Source organism: Lygodium microphyllum, chromosome 1 (assembly GCF_053477565.2).
Source record: "Lygodium microphyllum isolate KBCC chromosome 1, Lygodium_microphyllum_v1.1.10, whole genome shotgun sequence".
NCBI lineage: Eukaryota > Viridiplantae > Streptophyta > Polypodiopsida > Schizaeales > Lygodiaceae > Lygodium > Lygodium microphyllum.
The window spans coordinates 43923681-43942353 of NC_141135.1; the positions used below are offsets into that span (position 1 = coordinate 43923681).

Consider the following 18673-nt stretch of genomic DNA (forward strand, 5'->3'; position numbering starts at 1 on the left):
CAAACATGACCAAATTCTACAATAATAAATAAGCTCCACGTGATCAATTTCAAATGCAAAAAAAAAAAACAACAATTTGCCTTTGGAGAAACACATTCTCAACAAATAATCAATACAAAGATACCTCTTGCAGATGAATCTCCTCTAGAATGTAACCCTATTGGCTATCTATTGCCAATTGATCCCATGCTCAACTATGTGGTAGTGAAAAAGTTGGTGGCCTATACATACATACATACATACATATACATATACATATATATATATATATATATATATAGCGAGAGAGAGAAAGAGAGAGAGAGAGAGAGAGAGAGAGAGAGAGAGAGAGAGAGAGAGAGAGAGAGAGAGAGAGAGAGAGAGAGAGAGAGAGAGAGAGAGAGAGAGCTAACTTACCTTACCCTAAATGTCACTAACACATCATAGCTTGGACTACAGTTAATGTATGCCTATGCTTCACAAAGCCTAGTATAGCTTACCTCAATTGTAGAGTGAAGCCTAGCATGGTGGCAAAAGCTTGGCCCAGACTTAACATAGGTGACCATAGCTAATCCTAGCATGGATTGGCATAGCCCATTGAGCCTATACCTATGCTTGGCCTAAGTTTACTAAAGCCTATCCTAGCTTATCCTAATCATAGCCCAAGCCTAGCATGGCTTGGCATAGCTTGGCCCAAATTTAATGTAGGTGAGCTAGCCAAGACTAGCATGGCTTGGAATAGCCTTCCTCCCTACACTTACCTATGCTTGACCTAGCTTACACTTAGCGTACACCTGATAGCCTTTAACCTAGCATGCTCCTAATGTACCCTTAGTCCACACCTAGCGTATGCTTAGCAACCCTTAACCTATGCTTAGCATACCCAAGCCTAGCATATCCTTAGCCTATGCCTAGCATATCCTTAGCCTATGCCTAGCATATACTTGGCCTATACCCTAGCCTACACCTAACATATCCTTAGCCTAGTGTATCATTGGCCTACACCTAGTGTATGCTTATTAGCCTATGCCTAGCATACTAAACTAGTTAAGCCAATAAGACATAATAAAACCAATAAAAAAATCTATTTAGTACCTAGTTCAGGATTGTTATGAAGTTGCATGTGTGTTTAATGCCTTCTATGTGTTGATATAGGATGAACTATTAGTGTACCTCATCATTGGGGTGATGGTCCTCTGTGGAGGTATACATTGTCTCATCAATGGGGATAGATAGATGACTTGGAGGGGATTCCTCTCATTTCATGTACTACGTGTACATTTTCGTGAGGGGATCTTACTCCATAACAATGACTTCTAGGAGAGTTAGCCTTGCATATAAAAGCAAGCCGCATGCAATGTTGATCATATGTAATGAATGTACAATACACTTATCATTGTATTTTGTCTACTTGCTTGAGTCAAAGATCTTGGAATTTAGGATTTGAACTTATATGTGTTGTAATCTGATCATCATCACAAGTTACATTCTCGCATATGCCATCATCCAAATGAATAAAGTGCTTTTGTTAGATTTTAAGATCCTTGCCATGAACATTGGTAGTCCATGTCTAAGAGGATAGTAAACATGGACAATAGTAGGGATCTAGTTCTTGCTAGGGGCCAGATCTCCCCTTTTTTCTCTACATTAGTCAATACAAGTGTAATATGATTTCCTACACATGTTGGTATAATCATCGACAATTATACTAGGGCCTACTTCAGCATTTGTAACACAATCAATATATTGATGTATTGTCTTTGATAGTTAAAATCAACATGCATTCCAATGTCAAGGCCTGGCATTTTAGTTTTTTTTTGTGTAATTTCTTCAAAAATTTCACTAATATACCCTTCATATATTGTACTGTGAGAAGCTAGGTTCGATTATTAGTGACGAACTAGTAGATTTGTGGCTCTATCTATAGAGTACAGACACACATTGCATTCTTCACTCTTGACTTTCCACTCATATTAATGGACCAGAGGTTGAGATGGGTCCATGCTCAATGGTTACTTTTCACTCTAATTAGTGGAGTAGAGGCTAACATGGGCGCATGTTCAATGGATAGAGGTTGCTTGAGTGTAGCTAAAAAGAACAAGTGGCTTCTAGAAGGAGATGCATACATTGGATTCACATGAACGCCCTTTGGAGCAAAAGATAGAATGAAACTATCACTATGATTATAAGGGTGTTGTCCATTATGAGGATGAGGAGATTTGGAAAGTCTTCACTACACACACGCATGCATGCACACACATCGTGGTAGCACTAAGATTTAATCCCATCAGAGAGAAAGAATGGGAAAGTGCCTTGGGTGACTTGAACTATGTTTTTCAAGTACATCCAACGAATTATCAAGCTTTATCGTTGGCTAGACCATTTATTTGTTGATAAAATTGGGCAAGTTGTCAAGAAAATGAAAAAGGGAAAATCCTTTGGGCTTGACAGATCTCGATGGAAAATTTTAAATACTTCTGGAGTACATATGTAGGAGACATGTGCAATGTGCTTAGCAACATATTCCTAACATGAAAAATCTTAGAAGCTATGAATGGGGGATTGATGAATTTGTTTTTGAAAGGGATTAATAGAAGACAACTATCGCAATCATGCACCCTCACCATATTAAATGGCATCTATAAGGTGATGGCAAAAGCTATAGTTGAGAGGATCTCTTAGCTAAGCTCATTAGCAAATATCAATATAGTTTCTCCTAAGAAGAAGGATTCATGTTTCCATCATAAATTTGGGCATCATAATGGACCATACATAACTTAAGATAGAAATGGATGGTAGGAAATATGGATTTCAAGATGGCTTAAAACCTTATCATATGGCCTTTAATTCTAAAAACTCTTACTACCTCGAGATTTGATAACTCATTCTCTAATCTTATCTCCTCCTTGTTTGTAATGCAACTGCATGTGTATCAATCGTTGGATACGGGCGTCCCTTAGCCCCCCTCCAGTTTTCTTTGGTGATGATCTTTCATAAAGAATTTGGAGCTAATGGCTAGAGGAGGAGCCCTAAGAATCCTAACCCTACTCAATGGTAGCTACCTTGTTGTTGCTCAACTATTTGCAAACAATAACACAAACATTTGCTAGTGAGGACTCTCTAGAATCTCTTTTGTAAGTCTAGCAATACTTCTCAAAGGTATATGGTTGTAAGATCAACCTCTCAAGATTGATTTGATATACTTAAAGACGGAGGACCCTCCACAATGGATTGAGGAATCAAGTTTTAAAGTAATTAAGCTAGGTTAAATATGCATATATTCAAGATGTTCGTTGGGGCTTACTATTACCATGAACAAATTCAAAAGCATTTATATAACATTTTTGGCAAATTCAACAAGTGGAAAGGCCTTCAACTAGTTTGGCATGCAAACTAATGATAGCACAAATGTTCCTTGGTTCCACAACTAGCTTGGTAGCCACAAGAACACCATTCTCAAAGCCATACCAAACTAAGATTGAAAAGACGACGAGAATTTTCATTTGGTATAATGGTGTTGATATGGTCATTCCAACCATTTTGTAGGTCTTGACTATGACACCCAAGTATGAGGGTGGCCTAGGACTAGAATCACTACATCAAAAGGCTGAGAGGATCTCTCTCTACTAGGTTTAGTACTTGGATGGCTAACAGCCCTAGGCGTCCATTTTGAGGCGCTTCCTTGAAATTGCAAACAATGCCCCTAAGATCGAAGACTATAGCTTAGGCTTTTGGCAAGTTATTTGTCTCCCATTATAGACAATTTGCAATTAAAAAAAGACAACACTCATAAGGAGGATTTATCAGTACTGCAATTGATTTGATATAACATAGTAGCCTATGAAGATGGCTTGTCATTGTGCAATTTAGATAAGAAGATCCCAACCAAGTTGATGAGAAGAGGAACCATAAGTGGCTTGATGTCCCAAACAAAGATATACGAAGGTTCAAGAAGTCTAGAGCTCTCCAAATAGAAATATGGTCCAAGTAAAGCAGAAATAGAATGGACGAAGGAGATAACGAGACTAGGATCAAAAGCAAGTAGCCCACCTCCATCATCCCAAAGAAGCCGAGTCCATCAGGGTCCATTTGGGGAATGGTGTACCCCGAAAGGAATTTCAATTAGAGAAGTAAGAAGTAAGAATGATCCAACTAAACCTACCACCAAAATGCAGCTTGTTGCAATTGAGAAATGGAAGAAAGAGGTGACCCTCACTTCTTGGGACTTTTGGAAAAACCAATTGAGAGGTGTGGAAAGCTACCCCCTCAAATAGACTCAACCTACCATTTTGAAGAATAGTCCCTAAGAAGATGTTAACAATAGACAAATTAGGGAACTTTCAAGACTTTTGCTCATGACGTTCTTTGTTTCAATGTCATGAAGAAAGCATACAATCTTTGTTTGGTGCGTGCTAAGAGGTGAAGGCATTGTGAAAAAGAATCTTTACTTTGCTGGGTAACGTTGCACTCTAGACTAAACTTTAGGAAAGTAGTATTAGGGGCGAGAGGAAATCTCAATGATGGGTCAAGGAGAAATTGAGACATGTTGAGAGCTCTGATAATGGAAGCTATTTGGTCAATAAGAAATGAATAGGTATTTGAGCAATAGAAGCCCCCAAGGGCTACCTACTCAACTATCTCCTTTTGTATGCTAGGACCTGCTTCCGAACACTTGAACAAGAACCTAGCTTACAAGATAGCCTATTAGGTACCTAACTGAATCTTGTTATTACCTATGGGGGTAAACAATTCCCTCTTTACAAGGAGACGGTATTCACCTCTGTTGTATATACGCAGCAGGACCATAGACCATAGCCAAAAGATGCTGCTTTTCGTTGTGGGTGTGGCTCCGAGACTTGAATTGTACTCGGATTGTACCACGCTCGAAATTTGAGTACAAAGAAACAAACATCAGTAGAACGGTGTAGACACAGGAAGGAAACAGGCACATTTGTGCGATCATGTCACAATAAGCTTATTTAGGAAACAGAGCACATTGGTGTGCCATTATAAGGCCTCCCGAGTAGTCTGGACTCTGTACAGAAGATAATCAGGCTGAGACAGAGATATGAGACTTGTGAATCTGCAGCAGCTGAGGGAGGCTGTTAATGCAGGTGGCAAAGGCAGTAAGAAGCGGCTGCTCGGGCTGGACGTAGGCGTCAAGCACGTGGGTGTCGCCGTCTCGGACGCCGACTGTCGCATTGCCATCCCTGTCAGGTCCAAACATTCCTCATATCCAATATTGGAATACCTTGCTTTACAGACCTAGCGTAGTACAGCTCTTACAGACCAGGTGTAGTATAGCTAATTTCACTGTTTATGGTACACCCAATGTTGAATAGCTCGATTGTACTAATCTAGTCTTTACAGAGTTCGTTGTACTTTGTATATTTTACGTCAGGAGGATTTTCTCCGAGGTGTTATCAGTAGAATTTTATTTTTTTTGAAAAAAAAATTATAGTGCAGCTCATCTCCCGTTTGTCTTACACCCAAGCTTGAATTCAATGCCACACAGCTCGATTTACTGTCCAGCTTATACCCAAATTTGGACTCCATATTGAAATAGCTTGTTTTACACACCTAATACAGTAGAGCTTATTTTGCTGTTCATGTTATACCCAATATTGAAAATAGCTTCTTGTATGTTTTGCTGGCAATATGCAACCAGTATCGATTAGGTCATTTAAGATGCCAGTGTAGTACAGCTTATTTCATCATGTATCACACTTGATATGAAAATAGTTTGTTTTAAGTGAAATAGTCTAATACAGCTTATTTCATGTCCATCTGCACTCCATGTAGAATGGGTTGTTCAGCACAGCTCAATTCATGGCTCATGAGGAAAGTGATGTACGAGACAACCTATTAAACTACCTTTTGCTTGAGATTGGCAGAACAGATGGGATTTTTTGTGAACTTGATCGAACAACCTTGCAAAATGCAGATGTTGACATTCAAATCCTTGCAAAATGCAGATGTTGTGAAAGCAAACCAGAGAGATAGTAGGGTTTTGGGGGGTGGGGGGGAACATATGGCAAACACTAAGAGAAAAGAGAAACTCAAAAAACATAGACCAGAGAGACAGCAGGGTTTGCAGGGGGAACACGAGGTATGTATGGCAAACATTGAGAGAAAAGAGAGATTCAAAAAACACAGAAGAAGAAGATGGTGAATGATGAATTGCTTGCAATTGATCCTAAATGAGTGCTAAGATGGGTTGGGATGGGTGGAAGTGAGAAAGCAAGGCACCAAAATCACGCTCATATAAAAGAGAAAGTAAACTTCAAGAAATAATAAATTAGATTCTCTAAGTTCTTTTAGAGCCTCCTTTGTTGAAGTTAACATATTGCTACTTGTCTAGGACTCTATGGTGACTAATTGCAGGCTTTTGCATAATAGGAGCAACAAAGAGGAAATGTAGTTGATACAAACTAGAGGTACATGCACACCTACCACTGGGTTGGAGATGAAGATGTTGCATTACCAATCTTCATTGAATCACTGTTAGAAGTGATCATATCATAATTTCATGGCATCTACGGCCTAATTTATGGGCATTCTCTTGATTTTTTATTTGGTGATTGGCCAATCTATTTTGTGGTAGGACAACTCTATTTTTGTCTATGAAAGGAGGAAGTGTGGCCATAGTCCATTATCCATTCATGTACTTGCAGATTCTGGGTGTGGAGAGAGGGAGCTTGTGGAGTGTATGAGTTGGCGCTCAACCATTGTACTCTTATCATAGTGGATTCCTACTCGTGGCTACATCTTGCTCATTGTCTCTTTCCTTGATCTTGTAACGTGTCCACTAGAATCCTCTAGGACACGTCTTGGCAGTCCATCGGAAAGACTGTCTAGAGAACTCCACCCGGCACTCCCATGGAATGTTACGGGTTTTGCAATCTAGGTCTCCCCGCGTCTGCCACGTAGCGGAAGTGTCCTGGCCGTTTCCCACCTAGGATCGACCGGAATTAAGGTTTTTCCTATTTGGTCATTAACTAGCAGCAACTAGCGTCAGACCTGAGCGAACTACTTTACCTAGAAACGCCAGGTCCGAAGCGGATTCATGTTGCACTTGGTTCAAGGAGAATGGGAAACAAGAGGGATGCAAGGCTCGACCTCTTTGCCATAAGGCATAGTCCTATTCCGTTCCCCTAAAACAGCGTGAATCGGGTAATAGGTAATTCTAAGTCATCGCTCTTGTTATTTGTTTCGGCGATGATGATCATTCCTCTGTTCGTCGAAGATTTTGAGAAAAGTTCCCGGCTAACCGGGACCACCCATCCATAGGACGGACCCATGGTCCATCCTCCGCACTTTCCTCGGTTTGTTTTAGTTATGTAATTACCTACCACATTAATTTGACATATAACAAACAGCTTCCTTGATTAATCCTGTTAAGCACTGGTTCCTTCACGTAATCTTATCACAGGACATAAAGAAAACAATGTCAAACAACTTCTTTATTATCATTTTATCCTTTTATCTTTGAAATACAAGGAGTTCCGCCCGTAGGCTTGTTCATAATCCGCCTGAAGGCTATCCAGTAATCCGGTAGGGATCACTAATCCAAGCTTCTGCCCGTAGACTAGTATGCGGGCCTCGAGATCCAATTCTGAGTCACGTTAGCCTCTTGTGCAGGACCCGGAAGGCGAGGGATTTACGGCCAGAGCCCCCCCTGGCACCCAAGCGTCCTCCTGCTCCAAGTAGAGCTCAACGGAAAGACCTCACACGGCGGGTTCGGTCCACGTTCCCGGCGCGGTCAACAACCCCCTTGGTTAGGGTCAGGCAGGCAGTCGGGGGTAACTGAGCTGCCACTCCCTTCAGGCCTTCAACCTGAAGCATTTATATATCTTTCATCCTTTAGTTCCTTGAACAAACAATGCAAACAGTGCTTTCTAAATTGTTACAAGCACAATCAATTCCCGTGGACGTTTAGCTGGCAAACTGTTAAGGAGTGACTCCTTCCCTTCGAATGCATCCCGCATTCGATCCGGAATCAATTGCAACATGGCAAGATTCCTATCGTCTTTGGGTTAGGGTCATACCCTGTCAATACTTTTAGGTTTTGTTAATGGTAGATTCCGGCGACCATGTCGCTTTAGTTTATTGACTAATCCTTTGCGTCCAAGCAAATACCTAGCTTCCCCTTAACTTGGCAAATTTTCCCTAATGAGGATAGAGCAAGAGGATGACTACCCTTTTCCCTTGCAAGTTAAACTCGCGCAAAAACCTGCCAACCTTAATTCACGGAATGGCAAAACTTCTTACGATCAACCCGCGAGGCTAAGTGACGTTGCAATTTACTGCACAAGTGTCGCCTCCATCATTTCGCCCTAATGAATGGCGTATTCAGGTCACGGAATTAACTTCAGACGAGAAGGAGGATTTAGGGTGTCTTTTTACCCACCCCATCCTTAATTTCACTAAATCGACAACGTTTAGTCCTAGGGATCCAACTCAATTCGAGTTTCATAATTTTGAACGCTTGGTCCTTAAGGTAGGAATCCTAGATTATTGTTTACATGAGCATCCAATTAGCTCAACATTTTTGGGAATATGGTTAGGACTATTGGGTTTGAAGGTTTCGACTTAGCGACAATGGGAAAACTTGGCCGAATCCTTAACGTGCTAATCCCTAGTTAATGTTTGGGGTATCTATCGTATTGACTGAACCATACCCATGTGAATCCTTTGTGACTAGGTGATTTGGGTAATTCACTATGCTTGTCTCGCGACAAGGATGAATCCTTCCTAGAGATAATAAAGTAGATCTAAAGGAGGAAAAATAGTTGCAACTACCGTAATACATGTAAACATGTGATTCATTGCTTCTACGCATCACATGGTTCACAATAACTCTATCTTTCCTTGGTATAGTAAAAATGCATGTTAATCTGGGTACTAACTTTCCTAGGACCTACTAGGACTTACATCAAATAACCATGCCTACAACCTTGTTGTCTACACTTTAGAATCTCATGCTTTGGTAAACCATGCGACCTTTCCTAAATACGGCTCCTGATGAATGAAATTTCTGCATGATGACTATGCAACACGCAACTTTCCCCTAGCTACAATGTAGTTAATGAAGTTCATACCAAACTAAAGCTAGTGTTAACTTATTCCATGTTACATGCTACTTGCAAGTCCATAAGATCATTTTCGTACTCTTCTATTTCTTTTCGGATAATATCTTATGGGTGTTAACTTTTCCTCATGAATCATTACAAGGAAGATGTTGCCTAAAATGCGGCACACGCTTATTCCCACCATGTCTAGTAACCAATTGCACTTATCAATTTCATTTCTTTGCCCTACATGTTTAGACTCATTACTTTGATAATGTTCCAAAATAGCAACATGCAGCTAGTCTTCTAAGGCGGACAACTCTGGAAATGCAACTGTTTCAATTTCATGACATGCATCAACCTTGTCTAATGTTTAAAGAGATAATTTATCAAATGTATTTTTAACGCTGCCACATGCATTAAAAATAAGCGTAAAATGCATTCTCCCTTATGGAATTAAGCGTGCCTAAACATTTCTTTGTGTGAGAATAAACTCGAAAAAACCTGGACTTGTGGGCTCGGGGAGATATCCACTTGAATGCTTGGGGATGAACCTCCCGCAGGCGCACTTTGTGACTTTTTTGGGGCCATCGCAGGCGTGGTTTCGGCTTCTGGTTTGCCTTTGCAGTCTATGAATTGACTTGCCTTGGTATGCAGCCTCCAGACCTTTGCCTTTTTCCCTCGTACGCAGGAGATTTCTTTGCGGGACTTTGGATAAATGGTGCTTGCGGAAGAGGGCTTTATGAGTTCTTTAGGAAAAACCCGGGTGGCTAAGAATGGGTTCACGAATGGCTTGTGGGCTTTGAAGCCTATTTGCGGAAAGCCTCTTACGATGTGTCTTGCGGGAGGGCTTTATAGCTTCTTCTTCTTCTCTTCAAAGTCCCGGGGGGGGTATGAATGGACTTATGGGGATCTAGTGGGAAGGGGGCTTAAGAAAGCCCCCTTAGAAGCTTCTTAAGAAGCTTCTAAGAAGCTTCTAGGCTTCTGCAGCAACGTCGGGGGGGGGGGGGGGTGGGTCGTGATCAAGGCGAGGTGGTGGCGGGCTGTGGCGGCCTGGCGGACCGTGGCGGCGGACTATGGCGGCTGGCGGCTTCCTGCACGGCGGCGACGGCACCCTGGTCTCCCTCCTTTTCCCAACGGCGGGCAGCAGCGTCCCCTCCTCCCTCTCACAGCACCGTCCCTTTTCTCCCTCCTCCTCTCTCCCTAACGGGAGTTCATATAGGCAAGGGGGGGGAGGGAAGAGAGCCTCCACACACGTGGCCAGTGCATGGGTTCCCCCCCTCCCATGCAGGCCACGACTCATCCATGGGCCATCCCTCCACACTCCCTCTTCTCCAGCCATGCATCGGCTGGGGAAAAGGGATTAAAGTAAAAAAAATTTGCCTTGAATATTGAAAATTGCCCCTCCCAAGAGGGTGTTTTTGTGAGACTTGCGGTTTTGAACTTTCGGTTTTGATTTACCAATGCGGAGGACCCCATTTCTCGCGTGCGGGTCACACATTACACTGCTAATAATTTCAATGCAAGAGATAACCTTTGCACAAGGTTTACGTCGTGTGCGGGACGTCAATATTCACGGGTGGGAATATTACATTCTCTCCCCCTTAGAAGAATCGAGATGTCCTCATCTCGAGATAAACTGGGGATATTGAAGATTGAGAGAGTTTTCATCCATCCAGGTAGCATCCTCTTCGGGATAATCTTTCCACTGGACGAGGCATTCTTTCAAGGTTCTAGATCTCAATTGTCTCTCCTTGACATCTAAAATCTTTTCCGGTCTTAGTTCAAGGACTCCTTGACTAGGCATTACAACTTGTTGGTCATCAAGTACATGATTTGGGTTGGGTACATATTTTTTTAAGAGACTAATATGGAATACATTGTGAACTTTTAGGTTATCTGGAAGTTGCAATTTATAAGCATTGGGTCCCAGGCATTTGAGGATTTTATACGGACCACAATACCTTGGACTTAGCTTCTTGCATTCACCTAGAGATAGAGAACTCCTTTTTGGGCGTACACGAATGAAAACCATGTCTCCTTCTCCGAAGACCCTCTCTTGGCGTTTCAAATCCGCATATGCCTTTTGTCTATGTTTGGCTGCTTGTATGTCTTGTCTTATTGACCTTATTTGGTCATCCATGTCCTCCAACATTTGTCTTGAAGCTTCCACCCTTAGGGTAGGATCAGAAAAATTTAGGGGACTTCGACAATCATGACCATACAATGCCTGAAAAGGGGTCATTTGAATGCTCTGCTGGTAAGAAGCATTGTAGGCAAATTCTACTAACGGCAAGTACTGAATCCATCTCTTCGGCTCTCGACAGCAGTAAGCCCTAAGCATATCCTCAATGATTTGATTTACTCGCTCTGTTTGGCCATCTGTTTGGGGATGGTAGGCAGTGCTAAAACAGAGTTGAGTTCCAATAGCTTCAAAGATAGCTCTCCAGAAGTGTGAAGTGAAGAGAGAGTCTCGATCGCTAACGATCCTTCTAGGTAGCCCATGTAGCTTGAATATTTCCTTGATAAACACTCTTGCAATGTCGGAGGCTTTATAGTTTGTCTTTACTGGAATCAGGTGTGCAACCTTGGTAAGCATGTCAACTACAACCATAATGGAGTTGTATCCTCCTTGGACTTGGGGTAAGCCTACCACAAAATCCATACTGATGAATTCCCATTTCATTTGGGGAATGTCAAGTGGTTGCAATTTCCCTGGTATCATGACATGTTCAGCCTTGATACGTTGGCAAGACAAACATTCAGTGACATATTTGAGAACGTCACCTTTGAGCCTCTCCCAATGATAGCTCTTCCTAACTGCATTAAGAGTTTTTGCATAGCCAGGATGTCCTGCGAAAGGGGAGTCATGAGCTTCCCATAATATCTTTTGCTTAAGTGACTGGCTTGTTGGTATACATAACCTTGTTCTGTAATAGACAAGTCCATTATCAGTGGAAAATTCCCGATACTTAGCTTGTGACTTCAGATTCTGCTCTTTGGTAGCTATTTCTTTTATCATGGTTTGGTAGGCCAAATCATGGCATGCCTCCTCTCTAGCTAGTTCGAGTATAGGGTTGCTTGGCATAGATACCTTTGTAGCCAGAGATCTGGCCGTTGATGGATTTTGCAAGATTAGGGAGTTTAGGAATGCCTTGCGACTGAGTGCATCGGCAACTACATTCTCTTTCCCTGGTCGATACTTGATTTCAAAATCATACTCCTCCAATACTTCGATCCATCGACGTTGCCTCATGTTGAGCTCGTTCTGGGTAAAAATCCATTTGAGACTCTTATGATCTGTTACTAGAGTAAACTTGTTACCCAACAGGTAGTGTCTCCAAAGCTTTAGAGCATGGATGACAGCTAATAACTCCAGATCATGCGTGGCATAATTCTTTTCATGACTCTTCAATTTCCTTGAAGAATATGCTACGGGATGACCTTCCTGCATGAGTACACACCCCAAGGCAAGAATGCTGGCATCAGTTACTACCTCGAACTCCTTATTGAGGTCGGGAAGTTTCAGAATAGGTGCTGATACCAAACATTGCTTCAATTGGTCGAAGCTATTTTGCTCGAGAGTTGACCATGTAATAGAAGTCTGCTTCTTTAGTAAGTCGGTAAGAGGTGCTGCAATCAAAGCATAGTTTTTGATAAAGACCCTATACCATCCTGTCAAGCCAAGAAAACTGCGTATTTCTTTGACGGATACTGGTATTGGCCATTCAAGCACATCTCTGACTTTGGCTGGGTCTACTGATATTCCTTCTGATGATACTATGAATCCTAGATATTCAATCTGACGTTTGAAGAATGCATACTTCTTCATTTTTGCATATAGCTTATGAGACCTCATTGTCTCAAGGACAATCCGAAGTTGAGATTCATGATCTTCTTCCTGTTTAGAATAGACTAAAGTATCATCGAAGAAGACAAGCACGAAATCATCAAGATATGGTCTAAAAATATCCTGCATTAATCTATTGAAGGTGGCAGGTGCATTTGTAAGCCCGAATGACATAACCAAGAATTCAAAGTGCCCATATCTTATATTGAAGGCCGTTTTTGGAATATCTTCATCCTTGATCCTGATTTGATAGTAACCTGACTTGAGATCAATTTTTGGAGAAGATCTTTGCACCTTGAAGGCGATCGAGAAGCTCATCTATTCTAGGAATAGGATACTTGTTCTTGACTGTTGATTGATTCAACCCACGGTAATCAATACATAGTCGAAGTGTCCCATCTTTCTTCTTCTGGAATAGAACTGGAGCTCCCCATGGTGAGTTGCTGGGCCGGATGTAACCCTGTTCTAACAGTTGCTTGAGTTGTTCCTTCAACTCAATAGCCTCCGGAATGGACATTCTATAAGGTCTCTTTGCAATTGGCGCAGCTCCAGGTATTAGCCTTATTTCATGATCAACTTCTCTTGGAGGTGGAAGTTCAGTTAATTCCTCAGGGAATACGTCAGCGTATTCTTTTAGCCAAGAGGGTCCCTCATGAGACTCTTGCTTTTGATCTAACTTGTTGAGTTTGATCAAGTAAACAGGTAATCCTTTCCTAACCCCTTTTATGATCCGCGATACTTTGGCTAACTGGATCCTTGGCACTCCTGCCTCACCTTGAGTTGTAACAAACTCTCTTTCAGAGTTTCGAAAGGAAACTTGACCCTTTCCACAGTGGATGTGAGCGTCATTAGGCTTAAGCCAATCCATCCCGAGTAGGCACTCATGGATACCTAAGTTCATGACTCTGAATTTGACTGAGGTTTTCTTTCCTCCCAGATAGAACTCCTCCTTAGCAGTTTGCCTGGTACAAGTTACCTCACGACCGTTTGCCAATTCCACAAGTAGGGTAGGTGCTTCTACTGTGGCTATTCCTAATCTCTTAGCACACGTTGGTGAGATAAAGGAATGTGTACTGCCACAATCAATCAAGGTTTTGAAACCTTTACCTTGATAGTCCGACGGTGTTTGAATCACCGAGAATTGGCGATTCGGCCCCTTCTTGTGTAAAGCGGCATGGACCGTCGCTCTTTCGAATTCCGCTTCCATAGTCGGATCTTTCCCTTCTTCTGCATCACATCTTTGCCTATCGATAATGCAGGCAGCTCTTCCTCTTCCACGGGTGGCGGCTCCCTGACCGCGGCCTGCACCTTGACGGAGTCCTTCGCTAAGCTTGGGACATTGCCTTTTGAAGTGACCGAGTTCATTGCAGTGGAAACATCGGAGGTTTCGGCCATTACTGTGAGTAGGAACAAAGTTGTTGACGTTATTTGTCCTTGCTTTCTTCCTTTGTCCCTGATTGTGGCCTTGAACTCTCTTAACTTGGGGTCTGAATGCTCCTCTGTTCGGGTCGCTATAAGACCAATTCTTAATACCCCTTGGTTTAGCTTGCACTTCCTGAATTATAGGTGCCGCTCGAATGAGTGCATCCTGAAGATCTGATGGACGCATAGATTCGAGACGGGTATTTACAGGTGGATTTAAGCCTGCGCAAAATTTGGACACCTGCTGTGTCGTGTCCATTTGTGGCGCATACTTTAACAGTGAGACAAACTTAGAGTAGTATGCGTCAAGGGTGAGTCCTAACTGTTTTAGCTCATAGAACTCATTCATTTTCTGTGTACGATATGCAGGTGGCAAATATCTGCCTTGCACGGCTTGCTTTAACTTCTCCCAGGTAACGGACCTCTCTGAAATCCCTTGATCCCTGCATCATTGTTTCCACCATAATCTGGCTTCACCGGTGAGTTTTAATTTGGCGAGCATGGCCTGATTGGTAGGTGCAGTACCAGCTGCTTCGAAGTAGTCCTCCATAGATTCAATCCAAATCTCAGCATCCGACTGGACGAATCTGCCTCTCCCGTCAAACTCGGGTGGCTTTATCTGTTTGAGGAGGAACTTCTTCTCCTGGATCACAGTAGTACTTGATGTAGGGGGCGAATTTGGACCCTGTTCCTGGGGTTGTGCCTGGATAAAAGTTTTCTTAACATTATTGTATGATAATTGACATTAGCTTATCTTTAGTTTAGCTATCTCGTAAATCATGAAGCTACTTAATTTCCGTAACAACCCTGATACACAATCGGTTATTGATAAAAGAAATCCTTATTTATATTTACATGGCGTAGCCTTATACAACATCTCGTGTGATGATAATCCAATCATTACATTTAGTTTGGGGAGAACAACATTGTATTGGATTTGTCTACAGGAACTGTGTAATAGTAGGGTTTTGGGTCATGAATCTTTAGGAATCGATAATTCATCGGAAGCTCAGGATATCCTTTCCGCTGGAATCCATACTTCCCATGGCGGCCCAATACCTTAATCCTGTCAGCTGGGATTACACGGGTTACTTCCTCATATACATATGAGTTCAATTCAACCCTCCGACCTCGAATATGCAAAGTCGAATTTACGTGAGCTTCCACAAAAATGAACAGCTTCACGATTTTCAAATCTTCCAACCACTTGATCCTCTTTAGATTGGTTTGTAAATAAGTGAACCGGTGGGCAGCTATGTAGTAGATTCCTGAAGACCCAGTCCATCTTCGTTCTATATATAAAGGTGATGGATTATAAATCTGCTCCAGGATGTTCATCATTTCAATTCTCTGCCTATAATGCGGAGAATGCATTGCAGTCATAAACATGATCCGGAACACCAAAAACTTGTTCCACGCTTCGTAATTCTGCAAGACAGTATTGAAGATGAGGAAATGTTTGGACAGCAACAATTTCTTTACTTCATTTTTAATGAAATCTCATGAAAATAATTCCGTTGTTGGTCGGCTCTGATACCAACTGTAACGTGTCCACTAGAATCCTCTAGGACACGTCTTGGCAGTCCATCGGAAAGACTGTCTAGAGAACTCCACCCGGCACTCCCATGGAATGTTACGGGTTTTGCAATCTAGGTCTCCTCGCGTCTGCCACGTAGCGGAAGTGTCCTGGCCGTTTCCCACCTAGGATCGACCGGAATTAAGGTTTTTCCTATTTGGTCGTTAACTAGCAGCAACTAGCGTCAGACCTGAGCGAACTACTTTACGCAGAAACGCCAGGTCCGAAGCGGATTCATGTTGCACTTGGTTCAAGGAGAATGGGAAACGAGAGGGATGCAAGGCTCGACCTCTCTACCATAAGGCATAGTCCCATTCCGTTCCCCTAAAACAGCGTGAATCGGGTAATAGGTAATTCTAAGTCATCGCTCTTGTTATTTGTTTCGGCGATGATGATCATCCCTCTGTTCGTCGAAGATTTTGAGAAAAGTTCCCGGCTAACCGGGACCACCCATCCATAGGACGGACCCATGGTCCATCCTCCGCACTTTCCTCGGTTTGTTTTAGTTATGTAATTACCTACCACATTAATTTGACATATAACAAACAGCTTCCTTGATTAATCCTGTTAAGCACTGGTTCCTTCACGTAATCTTATCACAGGACATAAAGAAAACAATGTCAAACAACTTCTTTATTATCATTTTATCCTTTTATCTTTGAAATACAAGGAGTTCCGCCCGTAGGCTTGTTCATAATCCGCCTGAAGGCTATCCAGTAATCCGGTAGGGATCACTAATCCAAGCTTCTGCCCGTAGACTAGTATGCGGGCCTCGAGATCCAATCCTGAGTCACGTTAGCCTCTTGTGCAGGACCCGGAAGGCGAGGGATTTACGGCCAGAGCCCCCCCTGGCACCCAAGCGTCCTCCTGCTCCAAGTAGAGCTCAACGGAAAGACCTCACACGGCGGGTTCGGTCCACGTTCCCGGCGCGGTCAACAACCCCCTTGGTTAGGGTCAGGCAGGCAGTCGGGGGTAATTGAGCTGCCACTCCCTTCAGGCCTTCAACCTGAAGCATTTATATATCTTTCATCCTTTAGTTCCTTGAACAAACAATGCAAACAGTGCTTTCTAAATTGTTACAAGCACAATCAATTCCCGTGGACGTTTAGCTGGCAAACTGTTAAGGAGTGACTCCTTCCCTTCGAATGCATCCCGCATTCGATCCGGAATCAATTGCAACATGGCAAGATTCCTATCGTCTTTGGGTTAGGGTCATACCCTGTCAATACTTTTAGGTTTTGTTAATGGTAGATTCCGGCGACCATGTCGCTTTAGTTTATTGACTAATCCTTTGCGTCCAAGCAAATACCTAGCTTCCCCTTAACTTGGCAAATTTTCCCTAATGAGGATAGAGCAAGAGGATGACTACCCTTTTCCCTTGCAAGTTAAACTCGCGCAAGAACCTGCCAACCTTAATCCACGGAATGGCAAAACTTCTTACGATCAACCCACGAGGCTAAGTGACGTTGCAATTTACTGCACAAGTGTCGCCTCCATCATTTCGCCCTAATGAATGGCATATTCAGGTCACGGAATTAACTTCAGACGAGAAGGAGGATTTAGGGTGTCTTTTTACCCACCCCATCCTTAATTTCACTAAATCGACAACGTTTAGTCCTAGGGATCCAACTCAATTCGAGTTTCATAATTTTGAACGCTTGGTCCTTAAGGTAGGAATCCTAGATTATTGTTTACATGAGCATCCAATTAGCTCAACATTTTTGGGAATATGGTTAGGACTATTGGGTTTGAAGGTTTCGACTTAGCGACAATGGGAAAACTTGGCCGAATCCTTAACGTGCTAATCCCTAGTTAATGTTTGGGGTATCTATCGTATTGACTGAACCATACCCATGTGAATCCTTTGTGACTAGGTGATTTGGGTAATTCACTATGCTTGTCTCGCGACAAGGATGAATCCTTCCTAGAGATAATAAAGTAGATCTAAAGGAGGAAAAATAGTTGCAACTACCGCAATACATGTAAACATGTGATTCATTGCTTCTACGCATCACATGGTTCACAATAACTCTATCTTTCCTTGGTATAGTAAAAATGCATGTTAATCTGGGTACTAACTTTCCTAGGACCTACTAGGACTTACATCAAATAACCATGCCTACAACCTTGTTGTCTACACTTTAGAATCTCATGCTTTGATAAACCATGCGACCTTTCCTAAATACGGCTCCTGATGAATGAAATTTCTGCATGATGACTATGCAACACGCAACTTTCCCCTAGCTACAATGTAGTTAATGAAGTTCATACCAAACTAAAGCTAGTGTTAACTTATTCCATGTTACATGCTACTTGCAAGTCCATAAGATCATTTTCGTACTCTTCTATTTCTTTTCGGATAATATCTTATGGGTGTTAACTTTTCCTCATGAATCATTACAAGGAAGATGTTGCCTAAAATGCGGCACACGCTTATTCCCACCATGTCTAGTAACCAATTGCACTTATCAATTTCATTTCTTTGCCCTACATGTTTAGACTCATTACTTTGATAATGTTCCAAAATAGCAACATGCAGCTAGTCTTCTAAGGCGGACAACTCTGGAAATGCAACTGTTTCAATTTCATGACATGCATCAACCTTGTCTAATGTTTAAAGAGATAATTTATCAAATGTATTTTTAACGCTGCCACATGCATTAAAAATAAGCGTAAAATGCATTCTCCCTTATGGAATTAAGCGTGCCTAAACATTTCTTTGTGTGAGAATAAACTCGAAAAAACCTGGACTTGTGGGCTCGGGGAGATATCCAC

The 18673-nt window shown here is 42.2% G+C and overlaps 1 protein-coding gene across 2 annotated transcripts in view; it reads left to right on the top strand.

Moving 5' to 3' along the window:
- Window positions 1–4687: 4687 nt before the first annotated feature.
- The window catches only part of LOC148041051 (uncharacterized), a 97372-nt gene continuing 83386 nt past the window's right edge, over window positions 4688–18673 (top strand). Inside the window, exon 1 of one of the 2 annotated variants that reach the window (XM_087676038.1) lies at window positions 4688–5196. In XM_087676038.1, the coding sequence (XP_087532164.1) occupies window positions 5048–5196 (149 nt within the window). In that variant the 5' untranslated portion in view covers window positions 4688–5047. The remainder of the gene's footprint in view (window positions 5197–18673) is intronic. The other variant, XM_087676048.1, reaches the window with a different exon arrangement.